General features: G+C 42.1%; 2 protein-coding genes across 4 annotated transcripts in view; one reads left to right on the forward strand and one right to left on the reverse strand.

The window, feature by feature from the left end:
- The window catches only part of LOC102912160 (guanylate-binding protein 1-like), a 27619-nt gene continuing 773 nt past the window's right edge, over positions 1 to 26846 (reverse strand). The window contains exons 2-11 of one of the 2 annotated variants that reach the window (XM_042280039.2): positions 11359 to 11564; positions 8684 to 8811; positions 7960 to 8069; positions 7492 to 7688; positions 7115 to 7363; positions 5153 to 5433; positions 4317 to 4529; positions 3190 to 3292; positions 2764 to 2957; positions 1 to 935 (exon numbers count right to left, since the gene is read on the reverse strand). In XM_042280039.2, coding sequence (XP_042135973.1) covers positions 825 to 935; positions 2764 to 2957; positions 3190 to 3292; positions 4317 to 4529; positions 5153 to 5433; positions 7115 to 7363; positions 7492 to 7688; positions 7960 to 8069; positions 8684 to 8811; positions 11359 to 11548 — 1776 coding nt within the window. In that variant the 5' untranslated portion in view covers positions 11549 to 11564 and the 3' untranslated portion in view covers positions 1 to 824. The remainder of the gene's footprint in view (positions 936 to 2763; positions 2958 to 3189; positions 3293 to 4316; positions 4530 to 5152; positions 5434 to 7114; positions 7364 to 7491; positions 7689 to 7959; positions 8070 to 8683; positions 8812 to 11358; positions 11565 to 26846) is intronic. The other variant, XM_076575079.1, reaches the window with a different exon arrangement.
- LOC102904775 (guanylate-binding protein 1-like) overlaps positions 19460 to 26846 on the forward strand; it is a 15255-nt gene continuing 7868 nt past the window's right edge. The window contains exons 1-3 of one of the 2 annotated variants that reach the window (XM_076575080.1): positions 19460 to 21134; positions 23962 to 24171; positions 26364 to 26491. In XM_076575080.1, coding sequence (XP_076431195.1) covers positions 23982 to 24171; positions 26364 to 26491 — 318 coding nt within the window. In that variant the 5' untranslated portion in view covers positions 19460 to 21134; positions 23962 to 23981. Of the gene's footprint in view, positions 21135 to 23938; positions 24172 to 26363; positions 26492 to 26846 lie in introns of those variants that run through there. The other variant, XM_006986121.4, reaches the window with a different exon arrangement.

Genomic DNA, 26846 nt, shown 5'->3' on the forward strand with positions numbered 1-26846 from the left:
TGGTCAGAAATATGGGAAAATAATTTTTATTGTATTTGGAGAAAAATCAACAGGATTTCAAATATAGCAGCTGATAATAGGAAAAGAGCAGTGTAAGTTTATTGTTACAGATAAATCATTAAAGTGCCTTTGATATCTACAGATTACGCATCATCATTTAAAGTTCATCTTTGAAATTATTGCTCTACATTATGCTTAGTTGTCATCATGTTTCTACATAATCAGTGTCAACTCAGAGTTGGGAAATGCTGGTTACAGTTTCCATCTACATAAACTGGGACATTTCCTTCTTCACCCATGCACCTGTGATCCAGCTCCTTGTCAAGCTAATGGTTTCTTCCATCATCTATGGACTCTAGATTTCCATGCAGGTGTCTTGATTTATTTGGAGTGTGTTGATAGGTTTGTTCTTTAGCAGTATCCACAAATCATGCCATTGGTGAGAGTTTGAACACTTTTGATACAATGGAGAACTTTATGTTGTCTTCACTAAGGGATGAGGCTGGCAATCCCTGTCTTTCAGACCATCACACCACTGGACAACTTGGTTCCTACTTATGAGCCACCATATATGAATGTGCTCAGTGTCCATTTGTATCCTTGAGATGAGTCTGGAAAGGGGACTTTGTTCTGAGCAGTGCTATTGATACCTCTCCTGTGGTAGAGATGTCAATGACCTCCTTAGTGATCTCACTGAACTTCTTTGCAGATTTTTAGTTTCTGATGCAAGGCCCAATTTTATTCAATTGGATTGACTCTTGTTCCAGATTTACTCCCTGCTCAACTCTGCTTTGAGTGGCAGGATGGCACAACTCTTTATGCCTTTATCTTACCACCCATTTGCACGTGCTTTTCCTTTCCTGGAGATTCTTTATCTCATCCTGAATGATTTTGTTCTCCTGCTGAAATCTCTCATTTAGTAGTCGTTCCTGTTCCTAAAAAGTGAAAAGTGGAGACAATGAATCATTGCACTGAGTTGATCCCTATGTTCTATACAGTTTCCATAATAGTTATTTTCCTTTATTTAATTTCTTAAAAATTTCACTAACCCTAGTTTTATTATAATTTTAACCTGTTTTTATTCATGAGTCAATTTTAGTATTTAAAGGTTTGCTTTAATATTTCATTTTTGTATTTTTTTATCCCCCTCCCCCAAATTATGCTTTTTTCTTGGGCAGTTGTGATCATTTCTTTTGCAGTTTCCTTTTTCTAAAGAGCAGCTCAATTTATGAACCTAAGTTACCAGTATTGACATTTTTTTCCTCATTAGTTGTCTATGACCTCTGTACATAATCTTAATCATATGTTTGACTCCAAATTTTAACTTTATAGACATTAATACATACACCTACTCACCCCTTATGTAAACAGGCACCACAGGAATGAATTCTGAAAATCTCACAAAGGCTCTGAATCTTAGTCTAAGATAATTATTCTAGCGTTGGGGTTGGGGTAGGGATGAGTCAGTAACCTGCCTGCTGCATAAGCGTGAGGACCTGAACTGGAATCCCAAGCACCCATGGGAGAGTTAGATGCAGCACTGTCTGTAATACCAGGCTGGGGAGGCAGATCTAGACAGATGCCTGAAACGCACTGGCCAGCCAGGCTAGCCCCATCAGTGAAGCAGAGATTCAGTGAGAGACCCTTTCTCAAAAAATATGGCGTAGAGTGATGGAGGAAGATTGGAAGTGGATTTCTGTCTTTCATATCTATGTGCACACATGACCAAGCACAAATACACATAGGTGCTCATACAGAGAAAGAGAGAATGAAAGAGTGGTGGGGGAGAGGAAATTTCGTGTGAGCTTCCAGAACTTGGTAGCAGTGGTGTCCAGTGATAGGTAAGAAAATCAGCGTCCCAGACTGAAAATAATGAATTTCTACATCAATTCTCAACTGAACACAAATTGAAAGGAGAGTATAGGAAAAAGGAGGGACAGCCAGACTATTACATAGTTGTGAGAGTTAATTCCTCTCCTCATAAACACTCTCTTAGGAATAAACTCATGCCAGGTGAGACAGAAAAACTACCATTATGGATTCCACTATGGGAAAAACAGCTTAATCTATTGTATGTGTCTTGTAAATAGTGATTACTTTATTATTTGTATGTTTGTTTGTTTATTTGGGACAGGGGTTATTGTCCTGGTTGGTTTTAAATTCCATATAAAGCTGAGGATGCCTTTGACGTTTGATCCTCCTCTACCCAGAGCAATAAAATGGTATACTTTTTAAACTTGGTGAACCTGTGTTTTTCTTCTATGTAATATGGACATAGTTCTAGTTTCAGAGAGTCTTAAGAAATAAACAAAGATAAGATACAAAGAGCATGGCTGCCTTAAATAAACAGGTATATTACTAAAGGACTTAGCGTGACACCATTACATATTGAAAACTTAATCCCCAGACGTGGGCAACAGACTATCAAACAGGTATTTAGGAATACGGAGCCTAAGAGAGCAGGCTTAGTCAGCCTTTAGGCTTCATCACATTTCATGACGAACAGAAGTGGAGAGAACAGGAGGAGGCTGGATAGATGGCTCAGCAGTGAAGAGTGTGTACAGACTGGAATTCAGTTGCAAGCATCCAAATCGGGTGGTTCACAGGGACCTATAACTCCAGATCCAGGGGGTCTGACTCCCTCTTCAGACCTCTATAGATATTACATGCACATGTGCAAATACATATGCCCACACACAACACACACATATTTTAAAATCTATTTTAATGAAGAGAACATAGATGGCGATGCAATTACAATACCTGAAGTTTGTGCTCAGTGGCCCGCTGGTGCTCCTTCCTCAGCTGGGCCTGTGCCTTCTCCATCTTCTCAGTCAAATTTTTCAGTTGCTCCTGGTAAAACATCTCTTTCTCTTTCATCAACTCATCACCTTTCTTTTGCCTTTCCTCTAGTAACTTTACTGTAGCCTGGGCAGCTTCAGCTTTTACACGCTCCACTGGGAAGGAAAGCAAGGAGGAAGGTGTAAGTGCATCACGTGTTCCTCTCCTCTTCCTCACAGGCTTCATTGTTACTGTTAATGTCATAGTGCTACCATGTCTGATACCAGACAGTGAGAGACAGCTTTGCTTTTTTGTTTTGTTTTGTTTTTTAGCTCTGGTTTAGGGTTTACAAGTAATTTAAATACTCCTCAGCTTTTGAGGACATTAGTCCCTTAAAATGTGCCTCACCTTCAATCTTGTTTTCCTTTTCTGTCAGAGCCTGGTCTATCTGTAGAATTGCATCAGTCACATCCTCCTTGGACTGCAAAAACTTCTGCAGAGCTTCTTCAGCCTTCAAGTTCAGAGAAAATGAGGTTAGCATCAGGAATGGCTGAACACTTTTGTGCCTGTCTCCCTGTCCGCCTTTCCTCTAGAGATGCCTCTCGGTACTGATTCCCAGTTACAGGAAAAGGTACACAGTCCCAGCTGGACCCCATTAAATATATCTTTTATATTTTTGGTTGTGAACCTAGCCTTTAATGGTGGAGCCATCTCTCCAGCTGGCTTTTTGGAGCCCAGTGCCTATGGTGAGACACTTTGTGCAGCCTTGGTGCAGGGAAGAGGGGCCTGGACCTACCTCAACTGAATGTACCAGGCTCTGCTGACTCCCAATGGGAGACCTTGTCTTGGAGGAGATGAGAATGGGGGATGGGTTGGGGGCAAAGGCTGGGGGTAGGAGAAGAAGGGAGGACAGGAGAATCTGTGGTTGATATGTAAAATGAATAGAAAATCTCTTACTAAAAAAGAAAGAAAGGAGTATCTTTTAATTGGGGCCCGTTTTGGAAAACAAATACTGTCTTTTTAGACTGAGGGCTCTAACTTTGGAGTTTAATGGTGCTGTGGCTGTAGATCAGGCAAGTTTGCTGTAGCCCTAGCGCAGAACAAAAAGATCTGAGGCAATGAGAAAGGAAGGGAGGTGGGGGGCTGGTGAAGAGTGATGGACAGAGAGACATGGGTGATACTTAGACCCAGTTGGTTTTTAAAGCTAGTTTGAGACCTAAACTGATAATTATAAGTTTTGTTTCAGGGGCTATAACCATGTCCTTTGCAACACAAAGAATCTAGCTAAAACAGAGGGTGACAGTCATACTGGCGATTAATGTGATTGGTCAGTGTGGAATCAATTGTTACATGAGTGCACCGTCTATAGAGAGTAAGCAGGACATATCCAGTATGATAATGTTCACATGTGTGATGTTGAAGGAGCATGTTCCTGGAATGCAAACAGAAAGACCCTCTCACAGTGATGCTTGGGGTCACTCTGCAGTCTGAAGGAGGTCACAAGCCTTCAAGAACACACAAATAACCTTTGTTACCTGTACCCCCTTCCCAGGTTCCTCGCAGTACTTTTTCTTCAACTCCTTTTTCTTCTGGATAAAAAGATGGTATCCCCCTGGTTTGAAATAAAGCCCCTGCTTCACATCTTCTTCTAATGGACTAAAAATATCCTGAAGCAGAGCTGAGCAGCGATCTGAGGATGCCTGTAGATTCTTCTTAAGGAATTCATCTTGCTTTGTTGCTAGCTTGGTCTTTGATGTAAAAATGAAAAGAAAATATTTAAGAACGACAGGAAGTCCGAGTTTAGAATTTCTCAGATTTTTATCTTAAAAGAAAAACAAACAGAAAACCCCTAACAAAAGAACACTTAAAATCACTAACTATAACTACATTCATTCCTATGATCCGGCTTTTTAATGATGTCATACTTGCTCCTAGGCAGTAAAGTTCAAAAAAGAGATTTGCAACTTTAGAGGTAAACTACTTTTTCAGAGAGGGCCAAAGATGGAACATGGAATAAACATGACTCTAAATTAATTTGCCTCTGATAAGTTTGGCTTTTTCTTCGCTATTGGCTTGAATTTTAGATCATTCTGCTTACACGGGGCATGCACCTTGATAAGGCACACTAATTGCTTCGCTGTACTTAATCCAATAAAGTAGAATATTACTAACTTATTCATTAAAAGAGAAATGTTTTAAAGCATTGAATGTACGATTATACATTTTTGTCCTGTTTGTTGTGATTATTAACAGGTAACTGTTACTATTTTAAAATCTAGTAACACTTGTTCCCCTCAAACACCCATTTCATTTCCCCATAGCACTTTACCTTTCAAAATCTATATCTAGGTAAAGTTGAGTGAAAAATTACCCCTAATTCCATTTTGAACACTTGATTAACATCTTTGAAGCAATTTTCCATGAAGATCTTGGTGGCTTCTTTCTCACTGGCCCTGTGCAGATCCAGCAGCTCCTGGAGGGTCTCTGTGGGCAGCTGCAACATCTGGTTCATCCTCTGGTCATAGTGGGCAATGGCCTTTTGCACTGCAGCTGCATTCTCTGTCTGGGACAAAGCCAGGACAGCATTCTCCACGCAGGGCAGACCCCCACTGCTGATGGTGTTCACATAGGTTATCACCAAACTCTTTAGTTCTACAACCAGGGAACAGGTGACAACATGTGCTATAGATGGATGATGTCAACATTGTTCTTTGTGATTCTGGATAAGTCAATCATTGATGCCTTAAAACATTAATATCCTTAACATCATTTGGAAGAACAAAAGACAGAACCATCTCTGTGTCAACTTCAGATTGGTGGGATTAGATATTCCCCTGTACAAAGATCCTCTCATGAGTTGGATGGATGCCCCAATATTGCAAAGGAACATTGGGTGACTGTCCAGTCAGCCAGCTGTTTCTGTCATTTCTCATGTTCTTTGGAAGTCACTTGTTTGCACTTCCTGTTTGCTTAGGTAATATTATTTCCTTTTTGGGTCTCTGATGAAGTTGAAGACTAGTTTTTCTTGTTAACAAATTCAGAAAAGAAAACTAAATAGGTGTAAAGTATATAAGTTTGAAAGACATCAAAAGATAGTTTGTGGTTGCTAATACAAATTAGGATAGAAAGTGAATTAAGTACAACACTTTGGACTCACAAAAATAGGATAGATAATGGAGTATTTTCTCTAAATCTGTCAAATGTTAATGGACTAGACATTATTAATGTAATTATTGACTGTATATATTGGTTATACTTACTGTACTTATTGTATATAGTTTTTCTCATATTAGTCATAACCTTCTTTTATTATTTTAGACAAATAAGGGGAAATGCGGTGAGATATTGTGTGCTTTAATACAATTTGCCTGAAGATCAAAGAACAGAACAAGCCACTAAATTAAACATAGATGCCAGGCGGTGGTGGCACATACCTTTAATCCAAGCACTTGAGATCTCATGCCTTTGCTTGGGAAGCACACATACACCTTTAATCCCAGCACTAGAGAGGTTGAGATAGGAAGTGATATGGCAGGATGGAGAAAGGTATATAAGGCATGAGGAGACAGGAACTAAAAGCCTTTTAGGCTGAGGAAGCTCTTTCAGCTGACACCCTTTCAGCTGGAGCTCTCTCAGGCTGAGGAGTTATTGAGGGAAGAGGTAGTGGCTGTGGCTCGCTCTGCTTCTTTGATCTTTCAGCTTTCACCAATATCAGGCTATGGGTCTTTTATTAAGAAGACCTAAAGAAATTCAAACAATATCTGAGGCCCCAATGGTTAAAAATTTTGGGTAGAGAATACATGTGCCTGTGTCTATGGGATGTTGTGTCCCTTTTAAGGAAAGCACCATGAGAACAGTCTCCATAACTCTTTCATGTTTGTCTGGGTCACCAGCCCTCTAAGCCTTTGATTCCAATTCAGGAACAAAATGTGCTCTCCCAGTCAGAAATTCTCCATTGGGTTAATTAGAATATATAGCATTGCCCAAGAGAACTTTCTATATGTACTAATGTTACAATGACTGCCTCCATGTAGATATTTTTTTGTATTTACATTTAAATATTAAGAGCCATACTTGCTTAGTGGCTATCATTGGTGAATGCAGGTTCAGTTTGCTAGGGTACTTTAAAGATTTCTTTTTTTTTCTCCTTTGCCTCTTTCCTCTTTTCCAACAAGAAAATGTCATAGACAGAATCTATTATAAATGCTGGTACCATCCACAGCTTAGCCCTACAGTGGTGACAGGTCTACATTTCTTCAGAGCTGAAGCAGGTCATTGCTATCTCATGATGCTGTGGCCTAAATAGTGAGCAGAAGGACTGGAAGGGACTCACGTGGTCCATTGACCTTGATGCCTCCTGAAAGCGTTTTAACCTTGGAACAGCTGAACACGTAGGAACAGAACTCTGCCACTTGTTCCAAGAAGTCTGAGTCCAGGTCTTCATCCTGCAGCGATTGCAGCTGGCCAAGCTTCTTCCCATGTGCTGGCCGCTCAAAGACAAAGCATTTCTTCTTTGGGAAGAATTTATGGATACAAAGCCGAGGGAGATTCAGCTTTTGTTCTTTATCTCTTTGGCCAGTACCTACATACAGTGAAAAACAGGAAACAGAAACTTCATGTGTAAGAATATTATAGATAGAAAAAAAATCTAAGTTCTGAGTGTTTTTTTTTTTTTTTGACATCTTCATTTAGCAGTTGTAGCTCTCTTACCTCGAAGTATCTTCAGTGAATTCTCTAGGTATTCATCTGGGCAGATGGACTCCCCATTTAATTCCAGCTTGAGAGAGAAGTCCCTGAGAGCCCACACCAAGTCTGGGAAGAAGCTCACAAATTCATCTGAGTCCTCCAACTCATCCTGATCAAGTGAGGATCTTGTTCTGATTCTGTCTGTCAGCTCTATCACATAGCTGAACAGCTAATTAAGGAAAGCCATGAAAAAACCATAGCACCAACCAAATCTCCAGGGTTACAATCCTGAATTAGTTCTACTTTGTCCCAATATCTAGCCTCAAGCCTTCATTTATCTTGTTCCTAGCCTCAGTGTGAACACTGTAGCTACATGTACTTGAGGTATTTTTATGTTTTATGTTACATTAACCAAGGGTAAGAGTCGTGGAGGTGGATCATGAGGGAAGGTCACCCCACTTGCTCTGGTGTTCTGAACCTCAGAAAGGATACTGCAGCTGGTCCAGGGCCTGCTGGTTGATGGCTCCCATGCTGTTGTACACGAAGGTGCTGCTCAGAAGTACAGCCAGGGCAAAGATCCAGCAGTCATTCTGGTTGTCACCCTGGGAGTCAGAACATACATGGGTCAGGAATATGTTTTGTTCTATGTCACTTTCTAGATCAGCAGTGATAAAATATATTCACTTCATTAGAGGGGATTTTAGCCTTAAAAATGTTCCTATGGTTTGTGGATTCAGTTGTGATGATTCTCACTGGTGCTTCTTAGTCTGTGGTTAGTGTTTCAGGACTGCAGACCACCACCCTGCTCTTCTGTGACCCAGTTTTGTGACTAGTTCCCTCACCTCTGTTGGCTAAATGTGACTTCGTGTCATGTAAGTAGATTGAAAAGGGTGCTATGATGAAGTTCAAACAAGTCTTCAAAAAACTATGGATCTAGTGACCAGACTTGATGTGCAGAAATGCTTGCTGCCAACCAAGCCTTAGTGCCTGAGTTCGATCCCCAGAACCACATGGTGTTAAAGAGAATTGACTCACATGTTTTACTTTAACCTCCATATGGGAGTTGTAGCACATGCATCATGGCATATGTTACACACACACACACACACACACACACACAAATAAATATATAAAAAGTTTTTAAGACAACATAGAGGATAGTGAAGAATTTCCAAAGATCAGGGGCTGAATTGCACACTGAGCACTCAATCCTTACTTTCTCCACATCTCCCAGGCCCTCTGTGTCAAGCAGAACTAGGGTGTGGTCTGACTTCTGGGGATGAGGGACACACCACATCCAGATCCCCTTGGTGTGAGACTGCACTGTGGAGCCCAGAGAGAAGCCTGAAATGCAGAGAGGAAAGAAGGGATTAGATGTGTAGAAACAGGTGCTTCAAGAAAGTGATAATAAAATTAGCATAATCAAACAGGGAAGATGCCTCAGTGGTTCAGTGTGCTTGCTGTCTTGCATAGGACCAGAACTCTATTCCCAGAATCTACATAACAGCTTACAACTGTCTATAAATACAGTTTCTGGGAGCCTTATGTTCCTTTCTAATACTTGTGAATACTAGGGATGCAGGGTTGTACTCACACAAAATACTTGTACATGTGAATATAAAATAAATACATCTCTTTTGAAAAATCAGTACAATCAAGTCAGAAGAATGAACTGAAACCAAAGCTGGTGCTGATCTCACAGTCAGAGTCATAACAGAAACTCATTTTTCAGAGATGCAGAATGCAATGGTCATCCAGGCTTGCATCAAGGATCCACAAAAAATGTGCAGCAGGGTCAATCTGTCATGTACAGCTCTGTGGGAGCCCATTTTCAGGTTCCTCGAGGCTTTACCCAGCAGGTCCGCATAGAGGATGATTAGGACCACAGGCCTGAGTGCAGGTGTCTGAGATGGTCTGTACTTGGCTGTGCTGGGGGAGGAGGTCTTTCGCTCCACCCCTTGGCATCTCTATAAATACCCTGGGGCAGAGTCAGTCAGGGCCCGTTGGAAAAGGTTCCAGGCCCTTTCAAGGCTATCCTTTATTTTCTACCTGTTTATCTCCGCAATATAAATCCCTCTATCTAATATTTCCTGCTGCTCACAGAGAAAGCTCTGGGGAGCTGTGGGGTTGGTGGGTAAACGCACCACACAGCTGAATTTTCTGTGTGTGAGGCTGTGAGGTAAAGCTGAAGTAACAGTGGAGACCCAAGAAGTTAGAGATGCCAGGCCTAGGATGTCCACTGAGGAAAGCTGGAGTCAATGAGTGGACCTAAACTGTAGAGGGAGCCTTTGTATCCTGTAAACAGCAGGAATCAGGAGGCAGGGTCTGCAAGCTGCTGTGGTCTAGAGAAGGCCACCACATGCCATATATGCTGCACATGGAGCTATAGGATTATGTTTGTCCTTCTGGGTTCAGTCTTGCTATGGTGTGTTCTGCCCTTCCTGTCCCCCTGAATACTGCAAATGGGGATGTTTATTCTATGCCATTGTATATTACAGGCACTTTTTTTTTTTTTTTTTGCGAAGGTTAATATCTAAAAGGTTGCTTGAGTCTCAGAAGAGACTGGACTGTTACACACTGTTAAAACCCAAGATGACGGGGACTTATGTATAAGACCAACTAGATTTTTGGGCCAGGGGTATAATGTTATGCTTTGAATGTAAAATGTCCATTCCAGGCTCCTGTGTTTGAACAGTGGATCCCTAGTTACTGTCACAGTGTTGAGACACATGAAAACATTAAGAGGTAGGACCTGGCTAGCAGAGGGCAGACCTTTAAAAGTGAATAACACTGGCCTTGTTTGTGGCCTTCTGCTCTCTGCTTCCTGATCAGCCATTATGGAAACAAATCACAAGCTCCTTCAACTACACATCTAGCCACAAAGTCCTGTCTCCCCTGCCATAGGGGACTGATATCCCCAGAACTGTGAACAAAGTAATTCCTCCTTCCTTACATTGCTGCTGTCAGTCATTTGATAAGTGATGAGACTAATACAACCTAAAAAGCCCAAAAGCCTAGACTCAGACAGGTGTCTGTATAGTCATCTTCATGTCAGCATCATTCAGAGTACTCAAATGTCTTGTCTACAGGTAAATAGATAAGGCAATGTTAGACATATATTACCACTGAACCTCGAAAAGGAAGAAAATTTTGACACGTTTTTACAGTGAAAAACCTTGAACATATCATCTAAGAGAAAGAACCAATAACAAGGAAAAAAACTATTTTGTACAAGTCCACTTACATGATATTTTTGTGACAATCATATTCATAGATATAGCATGTAGAATAGTGGTATGGGATGGACAATGAGCTACTTCTAGAAATGGATGTGGGAGATACACAGATGCACACATTTCTTTAGTGCCACAGAATCCTATACTTAAAAATAATTATAAACAAGGGTCTTTTATAATTTACAATACTAAAAAAGTCAACAAATAAACTACAGATAGACTTTTTTAACCTTAAAGAACAATAGAAACTTCCTGTTGCTACAGGAACATTTTACTAACACCTTAAAGTTTGTTACCATATAAATTAAATTATCTTTATTACTGCCTCTCTCCATTTATGAAATGAGCCACTTGTGCTTTTCCAAGGGAAACTAAGGGTTAAATATGGTGGTGCAGGCCTGTAAGCAGCGCTCAGGAGGCCAAGGCAAGAGAATCATGAGTTCTGGGTCATTCTGGACTACATACAGAGCTAAAGGCCTGTTTGGGCTATATAGCATGACCTTGTCTCAAAAACAAAAGGAAACAGACAAATCAAAAACAACAACAAATAGGATCCCCATAGCCATTTGTGACCAGAAGATTAAATTCTCATGTAGAAACCAGACAAGACGTTCACACACGGGCGACCCAGCATAGCTATATTGGTGGCACTAACCTGTGTTCTTCCCAGCCAGTTTGTTCATAAGGTAAGATTTGCCTGTGCAGTAGAGGCCTGCAATACCCACGACTACCACTGGCTGATTGATGGAAGACAGGATCCTCAGAGCTTCCTGGTTAGGTATCAGTTGTCCTTTCATATTCTCAATGAGGCACACAGGTCCTTGAATGTGGACTTCTGATGCCATTGTGCCAGCTTGTTCCCTTTTTATAGAAGGAGAAGATAAGATTAACTAGAATCAATCCTTTTTACTCAGAAGGTAGAGTTTTAATTATCTTTTTTTAAAAAAAAGGAAACAATGCTGTGTGCAACACATGTTGTGGGCATGAGTCTCTACAGAATTAATTATATCATCAACGTGAAACAAAATGTTTTTTTTTTTGCTGTTTGTTTGTTTGTTTGTTGTAAGCAGGCACTGTCCTCAGAAAGCCCTTCCCTACACTGCAGAGGCGGAATTCTACAAGGGACAGTTAAGAAGAAAGTGGGCATGAGGAATGAGCCAATCTTCCTACTGAAGGAGGAAGTTCACTTGGAAGCCAAGATCAGATATGTGATGTCACTGGGTTCACCCTGTCTCTTTCTGGTGTGTGAATATGTGGTGCTCACCCCTGGTTGTCTTTACTGTGTTTTTTTTTTGGTTTTTCGAGACAGGGTTTCTCTGTGTAGCTTTGCGCCTTTCCTGGAACTTGCTTTGGAGACCAGGCTGGACTCGAACTCACAGAGATCCGCCTGCCTCTGCCTCCCGAGTGCTGGGATTAAAGGTGTGCGCCACCACCGCCCAGCCGTTTACTGTGTTTTTATCAGTTCCATTTTCTTGTATTGAATGGTGACTTTCTCTGGTGTGAGACTGTCCCTCCCAGGCTTAAGGCCTTTGCCACTTGTGCTGGGGACCTGAACTCTTTTGGTTCTTCCAGGTCACCCAGAGACACACACAAACACAAAACAGCCCCAGCTGCCCCACTTCAGATATCTTGTGGATTGACTCCTGCTCAGGGTCCCCATTGTGCTGGTCCCTGTGTGTGAAAGGGATGGGCTGAGCCTCTCACCCAGGGTCCCTTGCCATCTAAGTGGAATGCACACAGGGAGGAGAAAAGAGTTCCCCAAGGTCACTGCCTGTTCTAAGCAGCCTCAGGGAAGAAAAAAAGGAAGTTTTATTCCTTCATCTTTTGTAATTTTTGTGACCTTTACAAACAGTAATTCATATAATTGGATAACTCAAAACTCATCATTTTCTGAAAAAGAGAAAGGAAAATAACTGGCCCTCGCAGGTAGACAAGGAGATGGCTGCCTGACATGCCTTCTGTCAACACTGTCAACACTGACCAAAGAGATTTTGAATAATTTTCACTGTTTTTTTTTTAATAGGGATTCAAAAGTGAGCTGCTAAAAAGATTTCTTTTCTTAGAGGAGGAGGAGAAAGAGGAGGAGGAGGAGAAGGAGCAGAAAACCATCAGGGTAGAAGAACAGTGTAGAAAGAGAACACATTGAAAACAAGCAGCAGAAAGGAACATAAAGTGAAGAAGCAACCGTCGGGCTGCAGCATGAATCTTAAAAGTTCTTATTAATAAAATCAAACCTGAGGTGAGTTATTGGGGTCCATGCTGGTAGATCAGAGAGACAGAACAAGCCACAGCTATCTCACCTCGCCAGATACTCAGCTGGTCTTGTCTCCTCAGACTGGAGGCCTCTGAGTCCTCATCCGGAATGGGTCTCAGCCGAATTACTGCTCAAAAGCCTGAAGCTTAACCAGCCAAATGCTTAACCAGCCAAAAGCTTCTAGTGTCTGGTCCTCACGCCTTATATATCTTTCTGCTTTCTACCACCACTCCCTGGGATTAAAGGCTGGCTTTCTGGGATTAAAGGTGTGTGTCACCATGCTTGGCTGTTTCCAGTGTGGCCTTGAACTCACAGAAATCCAGAGAAATTTCTATCTCTGGAATGCTAGGATTAAAGGTGCGAGTGCCACCATTTTCTAGCCTTTGTATCTAGTGGCTGTCTGTTCTCTGACCCCAGATAAATTTATTAGAGTACACAATATTTTGGGGAACACAATACCACCACATTTCCTCTCTTTTTTTCTAAAATTAAAAAAAAGCTCATAACTAATACAAGAAAAACTAATAAGAATATATATACAATATATGCAGACAAAAATTACATTAATTATATCTAGTCCATTAACATTTGACAGATTGAGATAAACACTCCATTATATATTTTAACAATGTCCAGTCCAGTAACATCTGATAAACTCAGACCAAAAAATTTTCATTACTTATCTTATTTAAAACAAGCAGTTCCTTTTTAAAAGTAGATTCCATAATCTCCCTTTTTATCTTATCATATCCATATTCTCTCTTTTTTCTTTTCATAATACATTCAGTAGTCTACCTTTTGTCATTTTTATATCTTCCCCTTTTTCTTCAGTGTAGATTCAATGATCTACCTATTTATCTTATTATTTCTTTATCTTTTTTCTCAGAGTAGATTCAATGATCTCTCTCATATCTTATTCTCTTTTTCTTTTTGCTTTCTAGGGGTGAAGATATCTTTAGGGAATCTTGAAAAGAAAATTTTTGGGTTAATCATCAAGTCCTGTATTATTTGTCCAGTCTCTGCATAATAGGAAAGTTCAGGGCTTGTCACAAGTCCTTGCTCAAGTAGTCTGTCAGGCTGAATCATCTCAGCTAGTCATCTCGAAATTGTCCTGACCAGTTTGTAGACCAAAGTCGATTTTTCCGTGGTGTTAATCAGCTTAATGGCTTTATCATAGTCCATGTGGAATCATCTTTGTGAGATCCTGTCATCTTTTTGAAGATTTCAGTCACTATTAGGCGTGGTCATGGTTTCCTGCAGACTTTTTTTTTGTTTTTTGTTTTTTTGTTTTTGCCTCCTGTGTGGTTTGGAGCAATCACAGTCTGATAAATGTCTGTCTCTCAGAACCATGATCATTCTTCCCTAGAACAGAAAATCTTCACAGCAATTTCTCCCCACCATTTGTCTTGCCAAACTTTTCCAAACTGACCTTTGCCACGATGGTCCTGGCAATTCTTCTCTGAACCAGCAGCAGTAAACCCTTCGTCCCTGGTAGCAGCATCATCGCAGTCACCAACATGATGAGAAGGAGCTGGCAACCTGGAGCAGTAGCCAGTGCTTCCATGGTCCCACCACTGTTTGTGGTTCGGCCCGGGCCAAAGCTTCTCCCAAGCCTCCTAGGCCGGCCTCAAACTCGGGATCCTCCTGCCTCTGCCTCCTTCAGTAAATCCTACCAGCCTGTGCCACCACCACCAGCTGAGTGTAGCTCGGGCCTGAGCTGGGGGTCACAAGACTACAGGCAAACAGCCTTTTCATGAATTTGTAACACGAACGTTGGGCGCCAGATGTAGCATGAATCTTAATAGTTCTTATTAATAAAATCAAACCTGAGGCGAGTTATTGGGGTCCATGCTGGTAGATCAGAGAGACAGAACAAGCCACAGCTATCTCACCTTGCCGGATCCTCAGCTGGTCTTGTCTCCTCAGACTGGAGGCCTCTGAGTCCTCATCTGGAATGGGTCTCAGCTGAATTACTGCTCAAAAGCCTGAAGCTTAACCAGCCACATGCTTAACCAGCCACATGCTTAACCAGTCAAAAGCTTCTAGTTTCTGGTCCTCACGCCTTATATATGTTTCTGCTTTCTACCACCACTCCCTGGGATTAAAGGCTTGCTTTCTGGGATTAAAGGTGTGTGTCACTATGCTTGGCTGTTTCCAATGTGGCCTTGAACTACAGAGATCCAGAGGGATTTCTATCTCTGGAATGCTAGGATTAAAGTTGTGGGTGCCACCATTTTCTAGCCTATGTATCTAGTGGCTGTCTGTTCTCTGACCCCAGATAAATTTATTAGAGTACACAAATATTGGGGAACACAATACCACCACATCGGCCTTCAGAGAAAGTCCCCATGTTCCTACTTGTCTGACCAGGAGTTGGCCTATCCACATGTCCTTCCAGTTTCTGTGATCTGCTGAGAGCCTGCTCCTAGGGGCAGTCTACCTCCCATGTGATCCAGTCCCAGTCCTTACTTCTTGACCCCCCTGGGTCTAGATTAAGAACCCACCACTGTCAATTCCTCTACCCTCTTTCCTGATGCCGACTTGCAGGTGTTCCTCTGAGATTGTCTCAAGATGAAAGATGAACCCAGGTTCATGGGAGCTGCTGTGGTTACTTGGACCAAAACAATTTGAGCCCAAGTCAGGTTCCTCAGCTCAGAGGGTAGAACTGATCTATCTGATCCAGGCTCTCAGATGGGGAAAATTTAGATGAGTAACATATGCTTGAAAACTAAGATAGGTATAGTTGACAATCAAGACTTATAGATTCCTAATGTCTTTTCAGTTTCACAGTAGTATTTGTATAGCCTCCTCTTTGCTCACTTTTAGCTTTAGTTTTTAGATAAACTAAGCCAAATTAAAAACTTCAATATTCCATAATAAAGAAAGTCCTTTTCCCAAAGTCAGGCATTTAGACAAAAGCCCCCATTTCCTCAGGGGTTTGAAGAAAGTTCCTGCTTGCTAAAAAGGAAGTCGTCCTTATCTCTGGCAAGAGGATCTTGTGGCCCTTCCATTAGTATATGACTGGTGCCTATTAACTTGGGAAGGTCAATGCCAGCTTCCACAATCTCTGATCACAAGCCCCACCCAGCTCACATGTGCCTTTCTCCCATTTAATCCTGTGTGCAATTATAGCGTATAAACAGTGTAGCCTTTTTTTTTTCAATAAAGTGGCAGCCTTCCCTATTCACCCTCAGACCGTGCCAGTCTCCACTTTTCCCTCACCGACTCCACACCTCCTTTTTGGGACCTGAACCCCACTGAAGCTGGACTCCCTGCAGCTTTATCTAGCTACAAGTACTTACTGCTTCCTCCGCTGGTCCGATATATAACCTGAAATCAACCATGAAATCACTTTGACCAAAAAGGTATAAATAGAAGCAAAATGTGTATATCCAAACAGGAACCTCTATGGTCTTTTGTTTTAAAGCAGGTTGTGTTTTTGGCAGAGACTGACTATGTCTCAGGATGAGTGACTGGAGCAGAGCAGCAGCCGAGTCTCAGTGTATATAAGTGTATATATCGTATAAACAAAAGGAAAGCCTTCACTATTTTATGCTATTAAATATATTAGGGCTCGGGAGATTGTTCAGAGGTTAAGGCGCTTGTTGCAAAAGTGTGAGGACCTGCATTCCAGTCCCCAACACTTACACAGAGCTGAACAAGACAGCATGTATGCGTCCCGGACCTCCTATTGGTAAGTGGGAGACTGAGGATCTCAGAAACTCCTATGGGTAAATGGGAGACCGAGAATCTCCCAGAAACTCAGGAGCTAGTGAGGTATACACAGAGGCAAACAAGAGGCCCTGTCTCAAACCTAAAATTTTGGGGTCCTTTATAATTGCAACATAAATTAACTTAAGCTGACAGACATAAGTACCTAACTTAACTTCAGTGGCACTATAATGGGAACGAATTTTTTCCATTCATCATATATTTGTTGAAAGCTTGCCATGTGCTGCACATGGGACTCTGCTGATGTCAGCTTGGCTGACAAAGACCTAAGCGCCTAAATACCTGTGCAAACGCCAGTGTAGTTATGCTGTGAAGGTAGTTTTGAGATGAAATTAAAATTTAGAGTAGTGTGCTTTGAGGAAATCTGAGTAGTCGCCATAATATGGGTGAGATTTGTTCAGTTGATGTCTTAGGAGAAAGAAACCTAGCGAGCGAGCGAGCGCCCCACCCAGGAAGTGAGAGTCCTGACCTCAGATTCCAGCTGTATTGCGCGTTCTCTCCTGTTGTCTGCTCTGCATATTGCAGACTGACCAGCACCACAGCTGCTTGGCCAAGTCCTCGAGATAAACCTCTCACGCTTCCTATTGGTTCTGTTCCTCTGGAGAAACTTGGCTGACACAGGGCATACAAATAAATGAACGAATAAATGAAAGGGAAGCGGATGCTTGCTGCTTTGTTTATGGTTATTCAAAACTCAGTGCTACCTGGCACAATTTTATTTCAAACACGGAATTCGGGGGAGGGCATATGCTTGGGGAAGTCTCTAGAGCAGTGGTTCTCAACCTGTGGGTCATGATCCTTTTGGGGGTCACATATCAGATGTATTTGCACTATGATACATAATAGTAGCAAAATTATAGTTATGAGGTAGCAATGAAATACTTTTATGGTTGGGGATCACCACAATATGAGGAACTGTTTGTTGTGGGGCGTTTGTACACTGAGTGAAAATGTATTGCTAAGATTGGTGTAATAAAAAGCTGAACAGCCACTTTGAACCACTTTCTTTCTTGTGGTCTTCTGAACAAGCTCACGGGGGTAAATCCCTCCCTCTGTGGAGTATAGCAGGTGCAAAGCAAAGCAAAGCAAAGGAAGGAGTCTATCCACCCTTCGCTGGACTCTAGTGAGCATTTTGATAGGAGTTTCTTCTAATGTCCTCTTTACTTATTCCTACCTGCCCAGAATCTGGGGTATATTTGCCCAATGATGCTTTGAATCTATGCCTAAAGCTTTAGCTATGAATTGAAAGGTTTGGGCTATGAAAGCTGGGCCACTGTCAGACCCCATTAGGAGGGGTAGGCCGAATCAGGAGACTAGCTCCTGGAGGAGCTTTTAAAGCTACTGTTTGAACAGTTTCAATTCTGGTGGGGAACGCTTCTAACAACCTGGAAAAAGAAAATATGAAAACTAGCAAGTACTTGTATCCTCCCCTGGCAGGCCAGATCTTGGTGAGGTCAGTTTTTCCAGAGTTTGCCAGGGTGCTGGCCTCTCACTGAGACACCTTCCTGGGAAAGCACTCTTAATTTTGGATTTACTTGAGCACAAACCTGACATCTGGCTGAGACATCCTCAGCCAAGCTGTTCAGTCTGGGTATAACACACCTTGGTCTGAGCAACTCAGAAAGCATGTGGACCCCAGCGGGGTAGCCTAGTGAATATCAGTTCCCAGGGTCCTGACAATTGTTTCTGAGAGAATGATCTTTCCCTCTGGATCACCCTGTGGGCTCAAACTGTCCATTTTTGCTTTTTGTATCCTCTGTTTCATCCTGGTTGTACCATGAGTCTCTCTGAGGCAACACCAGGTCAGGCTATGTCCTCAGAATATCAATAGACCCCACTGGTCTTAGGGCTTTTGCCAGGCAGCTGGGAGGTCAGCAGGCCAGTTACCTCTTGCCTCAGGGGAGCCTCTTTTTGATGTCTTTGATGAGGGAGGAGAGAAATTCACAGGGGAAGCCAAGTAGCCTCAGGGAGGAACAAGATTATCTCTTTGTTCTGAATGTTCTTTCCTCACACTCCCTGTCCCACCATCCCCCCCAGCCCCTACTCCCCCGCCCACCCCCATTAGTCAGAAGCCCTCTTTCCCTGTTCACCACACCATGGACATTCGTGGTAGTAAAGCCTAGTGCCCGTGTACCATGATGGACTTTCCTTTTCCCCATCTGAGAGCCTGGATCAGATAGATCAGTTCTACCCTCTGAGCTGAGGAACCTGACTTGGGCTCAAATTGTTTTGGTCCAAGTAACCACAGCAGCTCCCATGAACCTGGGTTCATCTTTCATCTTGAGACAGTCTCAGAGGAACACCTGCGAGTTGGCATCAGGAAAGAGGGTAGAGGAATTGACAGTGGTGGGTTCTTAACCTAGACCCAGGGTGGTCCAGGAGTAAGGCCTGGGACTGGATCGCATGGGAGGTAGACTGCCCTTAGGAGCAGGCTCTCAGGAGGTCACAGAAACTGGAAGGACATGTGGATAGGCCAACTCCTGGTCAGACAAGCCAGCACATGGGGACTTTCTCTGAGGGCCGACGCTTACTTCTTCACTTTATGTTCCTTTCTGCTGCTTGTTTTCACTCTGTTCTCTTTCTACACTGTTCTTCTACCCTGATGGTTTCCTGCTCCTTCTCCTCCTCCTCCTCTTTCTTCTCCTCCTCTAAGAAAAGAAATCTTTTTAGCAGCTCACTTTTGAATCCCTATTAAAAAAAAAAAAAACCAGTGAAAATTATTCAAAATCTCTTTGGTCAGTGTTGACAGTGTTGACAGAAGGCATGTCAGGCAGCCATCTCCTTGTCTACCTGTGAGGGCCAGTTATTTTCCTTTCTCTTTTTCCAGAAAATGATGAGTTTTGAGTTATCCAATTATATGAATTACTGTTTGAAAAGGTCACAAAAATTACAAAAGATGAAGGAATAAAACTTCCTTTTTTTCTTCCCTGAGGCTGCTTAGAACAGGCAGTGACCTTGGGGAACTCCTTTCTCCTCCCTGTGTGCATTCCACTTAGATGGCAAGGGACCCTGGGTGAGAGGCTCAGCCCATCCCTTTCCCACACAGGGACCAGCACAATGGGGACCCTGAGCAGGAGTCAATCCACAAGATCTCTGAAGTGGGGCAGCCGGGGCTGTTTTGTGTTTGTGTGTGTCTCTGGGTGACCTGGAAGAACCAAAAGAGTTCAGGTCCCCAGCACAAGTGGCAAAGGCCTTAAGCCTGGGAGGGACAGTCTCACACCAGAGAAAGTCACCATTCAATACAAGAAAATGGAACTGATAAAAACACAGTAAAGACAACCAGGGGTGAGCACCACATACTCACACACCAGAAAGAGACAGGGTGAACCCAGTGACATCTGACATGGTTCCTGGACACTGGATCAGCAGCTGCATCTGACCTCTCCTATGTGTCCAAACAGAGGCATCACCGTAACAAGACTTAACACTAAGGTGACAGACCAGGAAACTCTCTCATTTGTTCCCTTTTGGGATGGAGGTGGTAGACTCTTCTGAAGCTTTAGGCAATGACTGATCAAGGGGAATCCTGTGTACCTGCAACATCTCAGGTTAGGCACCCTCTAGGAGTGCCTTGACCACTAGTGTCCTCTCCATTCCAAGGGGCTCTGAGACCTCCTGGGTCCCAAGGTCTAGTCTCTGGGGATCTGTGTGAGACTTCCAGAAATGCTGTGTGATATCCACCAGAGAAGACAGCTTGGATTTGGTTTTAATCCAAGAGGAAGTCTTTATTAGCTGTCCTGGGACTAGTCTGGGTGTTCAGGACACCAGTGTAGCACTGAGCCTTTCTCAGGGTAAGCTTTTAAGCACAACATCCACATTCTGAGTTGACATAGTTCGGTCGACAAGAACAGTTAGCCAGAAGTGGAACTACAGAAACCAGTAAGCATTGAGAGACTTTCCCAGAACTACTGACATTCATAGATTAGGTCTCTCTTTTCATTTGGCTGCTGGTGGTGTCTACATGCTGAGTTTAATAGCCTGAATGGCACTTCCATCATGAAGTCAGGTGTGCAAAGGTCTTGGGGCATGTTACAGTATTTTCAGAAAGAAAACTTTAAAATGATTATGTCCTTCCTCCTCATTTATTTTATTACAACCAATTCCAAACCTGAAAATTATCCCACATATTTTATATCACATGGAAATATTTTTAAATAACAAATGGCTTCAAGATCCCTTTGAACTAAGTACTAAAGGTTCTGGTTGGAAAGTCCTGACAAACCCTCCCCATAACAAAGCTCAGGGACGTCTTTTTATCTTTTTGTTGATTTATGTCCATGGTCAAAATGGTTTCAGTTTCTCAGTACTGCAACCTACTTCAAAAGTTACATACAGTGCTTCCATCATTTGCTCACTAAGCCAACTCCAGAAAGCCCCACTGTATTGCAGGAGGAAATAAAAGACAGTGGCAGAGCCCATCTACCTGTGCTGAGCAGCAAGAGCAGGTAAGAAGGGACATTTGCTCTTGTAGGTCTGGGGAGTTCTGATCTGGAACATGGAACCTAACCCTGACTAGGAATGAGAAGGCATTGTTGAGGGTTAATTCACTTTCTTTAGAATTTCTCTAACTAGAAAAGGCTGCACCTGGACTTGGCTGGGGCACAGCTGCAGATCAATCCTGGGTGGTATTATCAGGGCAGCCAGGCTCTAAAGGACATACTGGGCTTGCTTTGAGTTAGGGAACAGCATATGTGCAGCTTAACCAAGGGTGAAAAACACACTGGGATTGCCTTTCTCTGTGCTCACACTGTCTGCTGATGGGCACAGTTAAATGACTGTGGTCAGTGACGGAGCAGAGCTGATGCCTTCCCACTCCTACTGAAAGGGCTGCCTGTGGCTGATTTTCATGAGGGGAAGGGAATGACTTGTAGTGTGAATAGCCACAGCCTCCAGTGAAGAGATGCGATCTGTTGTAGAGCTTTATATGAGTGTTTGGCGGCCCAGGAACAGAAACTCAGCTTACCCTACACACCATGTTACAACTTGGCAAATTTCTTGACATTTCTGTAGAAAAAGAATTTAAAAAGCCATAGATCGTACTTTTGAAATACATTGTTGGCTACATGGAGCAGGCAGGTTGTAGCAAAACAGTTGAGCTACAGGCCTTCTGATGATGCAAGAAATAGCTCTGAAGGCAGCTAAAGATAGCCCAGGAAAATGTGGCTCCAGACTTTGCAACATTCCATCTCTCCACCATCACACAAATTCTAATCAATCAGTCAGCCTTGCAGTTCACTGACACAGTTGTGGCTGTTTTGTAGGAAACTCAGGTCATAGCTGAAACCCAGAGTGAAAGGTGAAGGACAGGGTAGTCACCATCACACATCTGATCTTGGCTTCCAAGTGAATTTCCTCCTTCACCAGGAAGATTGGCTCATTCTTCATGCCCACTTTCTTCTTAACCCTCACCTTTAGGATCAGCCCTGTACTGTAGTGAACAGCTTTTTTAGAAGATCTCCCTGAAAACAAGACTGAAGTCAATGTCTGGCTCTGTATGCCATGAATGTATTGCTCTTATTGATTGATATATAAAATCCTGACTGGCCAGTAGCCAGGCAGCAAGTATAGTATAGGTGGGATAAGAGATAGGAGAATTCTGGGAAAAGGAAGGCTGAGTCAGGAGATGCTGTCAGCTGCAGTGGCCATGAGATGTAAGACATAAAGTACTGGTAAGCCACAAGCCAAATGGCAATGTATAGATTAGTAGAAATGGGTTTATTTAAGATATAAGAACTGGATAGCAAGAAGCCTGAGCCATTAGGCCATACACTTTAAATAATATAAGCGTCTGTGTGTTTATTTGGGTCTGAGTGGCTGCGGGCCTGGGCGGGACTGGAAATAACTCCAGCTACAGTGTCTGCTTAATTTGTCCCCAACTCCAGGCCCTCAGGCTGCTGTTCCTGTCTCCTGGAAACCAGAATGGTAGTCCAGTCACCATTCTCACTCATAATGTTCCTGCTTTATAGCTGTTCTGCCTGATCAGCTTGAGCCTCTTATTCCAGGTCTTTGACTGCCACCTCTTTGCATTTCTCTTTTCTTTTCCAAATGAGAACTAAACAGAAAACCTAAAGAAGAATAGCAGGAAGTCATTTCTTTGAACCAACAGCTCCCTGATATCTTGCTAAGTACATTATAGTTGTTTTCTGCAGTATCCAGTATTCTCATCGATGTACTGACAGCCTCTCTAGATTTTGGCTCACTTACTGTGCAGCTGTTTTACTGGTCACTGATCTTGTGTAACCATGTGTGGCACAAATCTTAAAAGTTCTTATTAACAAAAACAAACCTGGAGCTGGTTATTGGGGTGAATGCTTGAAGATCAGAAAAGCAGAACAAGTCACAGCCATATCACTTTGCCAATTTCTTAGCTGATCCTGTTTCCTCAGACTGGAAGCTTCTGAGTCCTCATCCAAATGGATCTCAGCTGAACTGCTGCTCAAAAGTCTAAAAGCTTAACCAGACCCTAGTTCCTGCTTTTCACACATTATATACCTTTCTTCTCCCTGCCATCACTTCCTGAGATTAAAGGCATGTGTTGCCATGCCTGGCTATTTTACATATAACATTGAACATAGATGTCCAGATGGATCTCTGCCTTCAGGATGTTAGGAATAAAGGTGTGTGTGCCACCATTTTCTGGCCTCATAAGGGTGCACAATATTTTGGGGAATACTATCACCACAACCATGTCCTTGGAAAAGTCACTGTGATGTATTTTCATTAATTTTCACAAAAATATGTTATATTCCTTCATGTTGGTAATGCAATTAATTCTGTGTCTAGAGACTCATGTCTATTACATGATTATAAATACTAGTATACTACAGGTAGAATGAACATATTTTATAACCTATAGAAATTATTATCATAGCATATATCAAACAATGAAGCATTAATTCCTGGGTGTCTTTATTAATTATAGTGGTAAATAAATGACTAAATGAATATTTAATTGATTATATACAGTTGCAATATGAAATCATTTCTCGATCTGATTCTTTTTTATTTGATGTTTAGTATAAAATCTTTAATAAGGAAAGTTTTCAATGCTAGATTAAATGGAATATTTGTGTTGAGAGCAGCAGAATGTTGTCACAGTGACTTTATAAATGAAAAACTTTAAATAATATTTTATAAGATTTTAAGATTTTACAGATTCTCTCACATACATTTCTGATGCATGCAACAAGGTTGTGGTTTTTAAGGATTTGATAACTCTACCTTCTGAGTAAAAAGAACTAATTACAGTTAATCTTATCTCTTCCTCTATAGACAGGGGACAAGCCTGCACAATGGCCTCAAAGGTCCACATGCAAGGCCCTGTATACCTCATTGAGAATGTGAAAGGGCAACTGACAGCCAAAACGGAAGCTCTGGAGATCCTGTCTGCCATCAAGCAGCCTATGGTAGTGGTGGCCATTGTGGGCTTCTATCGCACAGGCAAATCCTACTTGATGAACAAGCTGGCTGGAAAGAACAAAGGTGAGTGCCACCAACAAAGCTGAGCTGGGTCCCCTGTGTCTACTCACATTGTCTGCTTCCTGCATGAGAGTGTGAAGAATTTAATATTCCAGTCACAGTTGGATGTGGGGATCCTTTTTGTTGATATTGTTGCTTTGTCCATTTGCTTTCATTTCTTGAGACCAGTCATGCTATATAGTCCAAGCAGGCCTTCAGATTATCATGTAGTCCAGGCTGACCCTGAACTCATGATCTTCTTGCCTTGGCCTCTTGAGAGCTGATTACAGGCCTGCACTACCACATCAAACCCCTAGCTTCCCTTCTAAAACTGTACTGGTTCATTTCCTAGACAGACAAAGGCACTAGTAAAGATAATTAAATTTATATGTTAATTAGATTTAAGATATAGGTAAAATGTTCTGTAGCAACAGCAAGTTTCTACTGGTCTTTAAGGTTATAAAAAATCTACCTATAGTTTATGTATTGACTTTTTTATTCATATAAATTATATAAGATTTATCTTTATAATTTTTAAGCATATGGCTATGTGTCAATAAAGAAATTTATGATTTGTGTATAGTCCCCACCCATCTCTAGAAGGAAGCTCATTGCCCAAACCATCCCATTCTTCCACATGCTATATTTATGAATATGAATGTCCTAGGAATGTCATATGTATGGATTTGTACAAAACATAGAGATTTTTGGAACTGGTTCTTTCACTTATGACACCTTCAAGATTTATCAAAGTTTTCTCCCTTTTTGAGGTTCAGTGATAATAAATGTCTAACATTACCTTATCCATTTGCCTGTAGACAAGACAGCTGAGTACTCTGAATGATACTAACATGAAGATGGCTATAGAGATATCTGTCTGAGCCCAGGCTTTCAGGTTTTCTATGTTATATTAGTCTCATCACAGATCAAATGACCGTTGGAGGCAATGTAAGGAAGAAGGATTTACTTTGCTCACAGTTCAGGGGAAATCAGTTCACTATGGCAGAGGAGTCAGGACTTTATGACTCCATGTGTAGTGGAAGGAGCTTGTGGCTGTTCATATCATGCCTCACCAGGAAGCAGAGAGCAGAGGGCCACAAACAAGGCCAGTATTATTACAGTCAAAGGCCTGCCCTCTGCCAGCCAGGTCCTACCTCCTAACGCTTTCACATTACCCAACACAGTACCACTAACTGTGGACCAAGTGTTCATATACCTGAGCCTATGATGGCCATTTTACATTCAAACCGTAACATTCTTCTCCCGCCAAAAAAAAAAAAATGCATGTGGTCTTAATTCAAAAGTCCCCATCATCTTAAAGTTTTAACAGCATATGGCAGTCTAGTCCCATATGACAAACATCTGTGATCTTTTACAAAATGAAATTTTAAATGACATGCTTGTAATATACAATGGCATAGAATAAACATCCCCATTTGCAATGTTCAGGGGGATGGGAAGGACAGGTCACACCATAGCAAGACTGAACCCAGAAGGACAAACATAACCCTGTGGCTCCATGTGCAGCATATATGGCATGTGGTGGCCTTCTCTAGACCACAGCAGCTTGCAGACCCTGCCTCCTGATTCCTGCTGTTTACAGGATACAAAGGCTCCCTCTACAGTTTAGGTCCACTCATTGACTCCAGCTTTCCTCAGTGGACTTCCCAGGCCTGACATCCCTAACTTCCTGGATCTCCACTGTTACTTCAGCTTTACCCCACAGCCTCACACAGCAAGCTCAGGAGCTGTGCTTGAGAAACTGACCCTGCTGCACATTTTCTGTGGATCCTTGATGCAAGCCTGGATGACCATTGCATTCTGCATCTCTGAAAACTGAGTTTCTGTTATGACTCTGACTGTGAGATCAGCACCAGCTTTGGTTTTAGTTCATTCTTCTGACTTGATTGTACTGATTTTTCAAAAGAGATGTATTTATTTTATATTCACATGTACAAGTATTTTGTGTGAGTACAACCCTGCATCCCTAGTATTCACAAGTATTAGAAAGGAACATAAGGCTCCCAGAAACTGTATTTATAGACAGTTGTAAGCTGTTATGTAGATTCTGGGAACAGAGTTCTGGACCTATGCAAGACAGCAAGCACACTTAACCACTGAGGCATCTTCCCTATTTGATTATGCTAATTTTATTATCACTCTCTGAAGCACCTGTTTCTACACATCTAATCCCTTCTTTCCTCTCTGCATTTCAGGCTTCTCTCTGGGCTCCACAGTGCAGTCTCACACCAAGGGGATCTGGATGTGGTGTGTCCCTCATCCCCAGAAGTCAGACCACACCCTAGTTCTGCTTGACACAGAGGGCCTGGGAGATGTGGAGAAGGTAAGGATTGAGTGCCCAGTGTGCAATTCAGCCCCTGATCTTTGGAAATTCTTCACTATCCTCTATGTTGTCTTAAAAACTTGTTATATATTTATTTGTGTGTGTGTGTGTGTGTGTGTGTGTGTGTGTGTGTGTGTATGTGTGTGTAACATATGCCATGATGCATGTGCTACAACTCCCATATGGAGGTTAAAGTAAAACATGTGAGTCACTTCTCTTTAACACCATGTGGTTCTGGGGATCGAACTCGGGCACTAAGGCTTGGTTGGCAGCAAGCATTTCTGCACATCAAGTCTGGTCACTAGATCCATAGTTTTTTGAAGACTTGTTTGAACTTCATCATAGCACCCTTTTC

Source organism: Peromyscus maniculatus, chromosome 6 (assembly GCF_049852395.1).
Source record: "Peromyscus maniculatus bairdii isolate BWxNUB_F1_BW_parent chromosome 6, HU_Pman_BW_mat_3.1, whole genome shotgun sequence".
Classification (NCBI taxonomy): Eukaryota; Metazoa; Chordata; class Mammalia; order Rodentia; family Cricetidae; genus Peromyscus; species Peromyscus maniculatus.